An 8,433-nucleotide genomic window follows, 5' to 3' on the forward strand; every position below is an offset into this window, starting at 1 on the left:
ACCACAGAAGTTTCTATTTTGTAATTAAGTATATAAATTATGAACGGAGTCTTCAAATAAAACAAAACCCAAAAAAGGGGTTGACATTATACGTAAATAGAAAAACAAGAACTGCTGGATATAGTGAAAAAGTAAGTATTGGATTTATTTGGAGGACCATCGACTTAATTAAGAAAAAAGGGCATTGCTCGATGCGGGCTGCTTCCGACATTCAATCTGGAAATTTTGCGGGAGGCCTTTGTTTAGCAATAGATATCATGTGGCTGATAATGTATTTTTTGTTAAATAATTTTAAAAATATATTTGTTTTATTGGCAGCTCCCGTGAGGAACACAGGCAGTGAGCTGTGGGCGAGTAGCCGGCTGTGAAGTGAGAGGCCGTGGGTTCTCTTGTGTGATATATATAATCAATCAATAAATAATTTATTCAAGAAATAGACTTCTGCAGGCATCTATATATATGTACTATATGTAGCAAAGTGTCTGTAATGAAATTTTATATGTCTGATATATAAGAATAAAACAAACAAAAGAATTACAATTAAAAAATATAATAATTACAATAAAGTTTCTTCTTGCTTCTCTAATAATTATTTCTTCATTCACACATGTTCAGACTTTCAATAAAATTAATTTCCCTTAAAATTGTTACATACACACATAATAAAGCTAATCATCCTAGAAGGGGTAGGCAGAGGCACAACTAGTTCCATGATATGAACGAGCAAGGCACAACTAGTTCCATGATATGAGTACAATATGATCTACCATATTGTACTCATATCTATATATATGTACTATGTGTAGCAAAATGTCTGTAATGTAATGTTTATATCTCTGATATATAAGAATTACAATTAAAAATATAATAATTACAATAGAGTTTCTTCTTGCTTCTCTAATAATTATTTCTTCATTCAGACATGTTCAGACTTTCAATAAAATTTATTTCCCTTAAAACTGTTACATATACACATAATAAAGCTAATCATCCTAGAAGGGGTAGGCAGAGGCACAACTAGTTCCATGATATAAGCACAGGCGCAACTAGTTCCATGATATGAGTACACCATGATGTACCGTAGGTTACTACATATGAAAATATCCCAGATGACCCTTTGATAGGGGCCTGTGGCAAAAGAAACGAAGGGCAATAAATATCTGGTATTTCTTTTTATGACCGGCTAGGCTGGATCAATATCCAGTTTAAATCAATATGATGAATGAACATTCCTGAAATGACAATTCCTGAATTAAAAAGCATAATTTAGGACAATTCCTGAATTAATAAACATAAATGAAGAACTGTTTTCTTGCTGAGTCGGAATCTTTAAATTCATCATCACTGTACTCTTCGAAAGTGTCTAATTTCTCTCGATTTCTTCGATTGGCACTATATTCTTCTTCAGACAGTGATGATAGTGAAGAAAAAGACATTTTATTAAATCAAAGAGAATATAATAACTACTAACACAACAATAAATATTTTAGCGTAAAGATTTGAGAGTAGTCGCAAGCACTCTCAAATTAATCTCAATTAACAGCCATATAAGGCGGCCTTAAATAGCTGTCAAACTTTAAGCAGGGTTTGTGAATACCGTTTGAATCAATAAGCGGACCTCAAGCCTTCGTCGCCTTAAATTTAAGGTTAGGAAATAAGTGACGTTTCAGTATACCAATTTCAAAGATAACGAATGCTTAAATCCGTGAGGCCATCTTAAATATTTAAGTAGCGTTTGAGTATTCGGGCGTAAGTGTTGTAAATTTATCCATTTGCACTCCTGATCTGGCTTCTATTGTTAATTGGCAAACTTTGTCATCTACATATGACAGTGATCATTACCTAATTTTGATCTCATTTCCTTATAACAAATTTCGTTTTAATGTCCCACAAACTAAATCTCCTCGATTAAAGTATAGATTAGATTCTAATAAATAGGTATTATTTAAGTCTTTGGTTGAACAAAAGATAAATTCTTTGTCTCAAACTCCAGGGTTTCTTATAAATGTTGAAACTTTTACTAAAACTTTATTAGATACTGCTGATGTAATATTTATCTCTAACAAATAGCTTTAACAGACTCCCTTCCCCACCATGGTGGGATAAAGAATATACTGAAGCTATTAAAAACAGAAAAGAAGCTGAGTTCAGGTATCAAAATATGTCTGAAATTTTTTTTAATATTCTGGTTAAAACTTTAAATGACACACGTAATTTATTAATCTATTGATATAATTTTAAATCAAAAAAAGGACCTGCCCTCAATAGAAGAAGTAAACAATATGCTTTTAAAATTTTCAGACCATAAATTTATATATACTGATGGCTCCAAAAATGATAGGGCTGTGTCTTTTGCCATATATGAGCCCTCATCAAATATAGGCATCGGTAAAAAAATTGATAAAGCTGCTAGTATCTTCACAGCTGAAGCTGTCGCCATTTTCAGTGCTTTAAAACACATAAAAAAATTTAATTCTGACCATACTAAATGGATAATAGTTAGTGATAGCAGGAGTGTATTAGAAAACCTTGCAAATAATCAATTTCATGCTAACACTAATTATGTCATCTATTTAATAAAAGAACTATGGGTCGAACTGTCCAAATTGGATATAGTAGTTCGTTTTGTTTGGGTTCCTTCACCTATTGGCGTCACAGGAAATGAAAGGGCAGATTACCTGGCCAAAAAAATTGTTGAGTTACAAGAATTAATTCCTAATTCCAATATTGATATGACTGTATCCATACCACACACAGAAGCTGTTAGTTTCTTAAACCAGCGTATGTGTCAAGCATGGGGGAGACATTCATATCAATACACACACCATGAAAATAAAGGAAACTGGTTTGCTAGTATGGATGTCCAAATAAACTCCACTCCTTGGTTTTGCAAGAAAAATAATTTTATCAATAGAAAATTTTATTCAATTATTTGTCGTATGCGTTTCGGTCATTATAGATTAAATTGTCATCTTCATCGTATTAAAATGGCTAATTCTCCCTATTGCGAATATTGTCAAAAATTCAATCACTACATCACATTTTCTTCGAATGTTCATCTTTCAACATTCAGCGCCTTGTGTTGGGGTGGATGAGCTTTTAAAAATCTATAAGAAGCCTAACCGGGGTCCCGCAATGTTTAAAAGAGTTGCTTAAGAATGCCTTAACTTATGTTTACTTGTATAAATTTATAAAAGACACTGTAAATGATATTTAGTTGTTTTTTGTTTGTTTCGTTGTAATTTCTATTACGTAGTAATTTTGTAAATATTGTTATTAAGTCTTACTTGTTAACTATTTTACAGGATATTGGTTTCAGACATAATATATTATAAAATGTATTATAAACAGTTCTTTAACAGCTATGTCTGACAGATAATATCTGCCATTGATTATCTTTGAACTTAGAGGAAGTACTTACTCTAAGTTTTTGAAATTTTGAGCACGCTCAATACATGGAGCAAAGAGCAAATAGTGGAATGGCAAAAATTCTGTATCCTTCAATGAAGCTTTAAATCAAGAAGAGGATAGTAAAACATATATTACGGATAATATGAAACATATTCACTGACGAGGAAAATCGTACTGAATTGATATTTACTCTGGATTTGACAATTGGAAAAATGGATTATACTTTACCTGGAATTGATTATACTTACGAAAACTACTAATTGGAATACTTACGAAAGACAATATATTAAGAATTTAAATTTGAAGAAAAGAAATACGTAAGACTAGGCAGTATGGTCGTAAGACTATAGCCTGTCCTCTAAGGACGAAGGAAAGAAAAAATTCTCTATGGTATGTTGTTTTCTGCTCTTGGAGACTAAAATCTTGCCGATTCAAAAGTTTATCAGCATCTTTAACTTTTTATATGTTATAAGATATTTCAAAATGGACCTCATAGAATCAATAAAAAAGGACAAAGCGTACCTCAAGTGTAAACTGATTGTGAAAACCTGGGAAAATGAATTCAAGACAATGTATTCTCGTACACCTTCGAAATTTGACATAAAAGCTCCTTCGAAAATCAAATATGCGTATAAAAAATACTTTCAGTTAAAAAGTACCGCTTTAGAAAATTCCCTTTCTGTGTGTGATATTGACGAAAACATAGATATGTCTCTCGAGCCTATTTCTAATGACACATTGAAATCAGTCCCCACAACTCCAGAAAAGGACATGCCTATGTTGCCCACTGGTCAAGAACTCGATAACCTTATATCACAAGTTCAAGTTCAGCATTGCTCTAACAAACTTCATCCATGCACAGAAAATTTGTCAAAGCTATTCCATAACAGAAAATTTTCTCTACGAAATCCTAGAAAATTAGGTGTCGCAAAATCGCAATCTGCATTGGATACCATAATTAAAAGATCAAGTCAAGAACATGGTGAAAAAACGTTTAATTCAGAATCTATTTTGACAGATGAAACAATAAAACCATATACCGATTTAGAAAAAATAATTATTCCCACACCATTACTTAAATTTAATGATTGTAAAAACAGCCCAAATGTACGAGTATTAGATAAAGCATGGCTGAAGAGAACGACAGGAATAGAGACTGAAGAATTAGAGTATAATAGCTGTTATGAAGAATCCAAGAAATTTGGTATTAGAAATATAGACATACCAACCAAAAATACTTTGGATATCGTAGAAAACAGTGAATCAGAGGATGATATTGCAATCAGCAAATTAAAACCAGCGTTAAAGAAAAGAAAAATGCATATTTGTGATTTTGAAAATCAGGGCAGGCATAATGAAACGATCAACAATGTTAAAATAGATAATGAAAAACAATGGTCAACTAAAAAGGAAACCAATAAACACAAAGTAAAAAAGCAAGTTGGAAAAGTAAACTGTGAAGCAGAAGATTCTCCACCAGATATTAAAGAATATGTTCCTTTTGCTCTAGATAAAGATATACTCCCAAGACATTCGGAAGTACTGAAAAATATGAATACAACTGGTCCTGCCTCTAAAGATAAAAAACAAGAGAAAGCAGAAAGCTCAGCAAGTGCAGCAATAACAAATAAAATAAAATTGGGTACTCTAAATGATAACTTTGTTAAAATTAATATAGAAAAAAAGGTATTTGTTAGAGGAAAGAAAAGTATAAATTTTTCAAAATATAAAAAACAGCAATGGAAAAATAAAAAAGCTCTTCACGGAGGCATGGAATTTCCTGAATCTGGAAAAATATCATGTTTCAAGTGTGGAGGTACGGGACATATGTCAATATATTGTGCTGCTCATAAAGGAGAATCTCTTTTACCTTTGGAAAGTTACAATGATAATGATTTGCCAACACTTGGAGACATGCAAAAATATGTTTCAGACCAAAGTAATGAAAAGCAGACACTTTCAGAGCAATTAAATGTTACATTCAAGCCAAGTGAAATTCCTGAATCCTTTTTAAGTATTTTAAAAGAGCCCTCAAACAGTTGTAATGCTAACATAAAACCTGTATACAATACCTCTCAAGAAATACCCACAAATGATCTCCTAGATGTTCTTCATAAGTTTGGGCATGAATCATTTAAATCAGGTCAAGAACAAACCATAAAACGCATATTATGTGGTATGTCAACACTACTTATATTGTCTACAGGTGGTGGTAAATCCCTTTGTTATCAATTACCTGCTTATATTTACAGTCAGCACTACAAATGTATTACTTTAGTGATTTCTCCACTTGTTTCATTAATGGAAGATCAAGTGTTAAATATGCCAGAATTTTAAAAGCTGGTTGTTTGCACACTAATCAGTCACCTACACAAAGACGTAAAATTGTACAATGTTTAAAGGATGGCTTAATAAATATTTTGTTGATTTCTCCTGAAGCATTAATATCTGGTGATACATCTAATGGATTTGCAGGCCTATTTAAATCCTTGCCCCAAATTGCATTTGCTTGTATTGATGAGGCTCATTGTGTTTCACAATGGAGTCACAACTTCAGACCCACTATTTAATGATCAGCAGAGTCTTACGAGAAAAACTAAATGTTAAATGTATACTTGGTCTAACGGCTACAGCCTCTCAGACCACTATTAAAAGCATTATTCAACATTTAAATATTTCTGATGGTATTAGTGGGGTAATTACAAATCCTAATTTACCTGATAATCTTTGTTTGTCTGTATCATTTGAAAGAGATAAGGATAAGGGGCTTATATCCTTTTTGAACTCTGAACGAATCTCATCATTCAATTCTATTATTGTTTATTGCATACGTAGAGATGAATGTGAAAGAGTGGCTGCTATGTTAAGATCAAGCCTTCAGGAAGTTGGGAAAATGAATATGGAAAAACCGAGCAAAAAACGGAAAAGAATGTCTTATATTGCTGAATCTTATCATGCTGGGATGTCAGCAGCTCAAAGGAAAAAAATTCAGACTCACTTTATGAATGGCGCCCTGAGAATTATAGTTGCGACTGTTGCTTTTGGTATGGGTATAAATAAATCTGATATCAGATGTATAATTCATTACAATATGCCGAGTAGTTTTGAGTCTTATGTACAAGAAGTTGGAAGAGCTGGACGTGATGGTCAACTGGCAATTTGTCATGTATTGATGAATAACAGTAATAATGATAAAAATGAACTTTTGAAACATATTCATGCAAACTCCATCGACAGGCCTACTATAAGAAAACTACTTCAAAGAGTATTTATTCCATGTGAGTGTTTATCACACCAGTCAGAATCCACTAACAATCTATCTATTCAATGTAAAGGTCATGAAGTTGGAATACCTATAGATGTCACAGTGGAAGAGTTGGATTTGCCTTCAGAAAATATTGCTACATTGCTTTGCTATGTAGAACTCCAAACGAAAAATTATATAAAAGTATTAAATAATGCATATACTATGTGCAAAATCTCTTCTTATGGAGGACCAAAAATGATACTCCTAGCTGCCAAAACCTGTGTTCCTCTAGCAACAGCAATTCTTTTAGAAAGTAAAAAAGATCCATCAGTTGTAAACAAAAGTGTAATAGAATTTAATGTTATTGATGTAGCTTCTGCAATAGGTTGGGAGAGTGGTATAACTAAATACCAATTAAAAAATTTGGAATGGATATCAGAATCTGGAGCAGCTAGAAGATCCCATTTAAAAGTAGAATTTCACACACTAGGATTTAGGATAAAAGCTAGAGGTGACTTAACATCTACAGAACTTGATAATGTTTTAGATGAGCTCCACGAATCGGTACTATTTCAAGAAAAACGAAATTATATCAATTGGAGGAATGTAATGAGGCATTTAAGCAACTTGCTAACTGCTTTATAGACGATGGTTATTCAACTCTTAATTTAGAAAAATCCAATGAACTTAAATTAACGATACGAAATTACTTTGAAAGAGAAAATAGTTTGCCTGAATATGTTGTATTGCAAGAAAGAGCTCTAGATACAGAAAGAGTTATTAGTGATGTTAGAGCTTTAATATCTTCATATAAAGATTGCACTTTTACAGGCAGAAGTATTGCCAGAATTTTTCAAGGAATTTCTTCACCTAATTTTCCTGCCATTGTTTGGGGAAGATGTAAATTTTGGCGTTCGCACATACATGAAGACTTTAATGGTTTAATTACAATAGCAACGCAGCAACTAATGCAAATGAAAATTTAGTATTTTGGTACAAAAACTTATTTAATGTTATATAAAAAAAGACTGTATGATGACTCTTGATAAAATAAAATTACATAAATGACTATCTAGTGAAGTTATTCTTTACCCTCGATAATTAAGTATAGTAAATTATATTCCATCTCTGGAGTTTATTGTTGAAAATGAAGTCTACTGGATGAACAGTAAGACGAAAAAGGAAAGGATTTTCTCTTCCACCAACTCTCGCCACCTCGCCGTACCGGTAATGATACCTAACTTTAACTGTAACTGTTTTGTCTGTCTGTTACGTTTCCACAGCTGAATCGACTTTGATATTTCGTTTGTCTGATAATAGATCAAGATCCTGGGAAGGACATAGGCTATTTTTTATTACAGGAAAATGTATTATAGCTGGACTTTTATTCCAGAAAAACTTTCACGCAAGCAAGGTAGTATCTTCTCTCTATCTAGTATCAATGCCACAGAGACCGTCAATGATACTCGTCACATAAGTGTATTAAGCCTATTCTACATTCTTGTCGAGTCATCACAGTCTCAAGTCTCGCAGAGACAGGACGACAATGGCAATGGCTCTCCCATCCATGATCTTTTAGTTGTCCATTCAGTAGTCATGCTAGATGGGGTCAACGAGTTCTTGAGTGGAGACCACGGCTCGGCAAACGTAGTGTAGAAAGCCCTCCAGCTAGGTGTAGTGACGATTTGCGAAAGGTCGCTGGTAATAACTGGATGTGACAGGCCACAGTGTAAAATGGCGCATATTGGAGGAGACCTCTGTCCAGCAGTGGACAA

At 32.9% G+C, this 8,433-nt stretch overlaps 1 protein-coding gene across 1 annotated transcript; it reads left to right on the forward strand.

Annotated features, from left to right (window-relative positions):
- Positions 1 to 3,546: 3,546 nt before the first annotated feature.
- On the forward strand, positions 3,547 to 7,729 carry LOC119192290 (ATP-dependent DNA helicase Q4-like). The gene is given in 4 exon segments (XM_037446116.1): positions 3,547 to 5,743; positions 5,746 to 5,970; positions 5,973 to 7,241; positions 7,244 to 7,729. Coding segments are annotated over 4 exon segments (3,840 nt in total). The 5' UTR covers positions 3,547 to 3,798; the 3' UTR covers positions 7,645 to 7,729.
- The last annotated feature ends 704 nt before the right edge of the window (positions 7,730 to 8,433 follow it).

This window comes from Manduca sexta, unplaced genomic scaffold (assembly GCF_014839805.1).
Source record: "Manduca sexta isolate Smith_Timp_Sample1 unplaced genomic scaffold, JHU_Msex_v1.0 HiC_scaffold_2585, whole genome shotgun sequence".
Lineage (NCBI taxonomy): Eukaryota > Metazoa > Arthropoda > Insecta > Lepidoptera > Sphingidae > Manduca > Manduca sexta.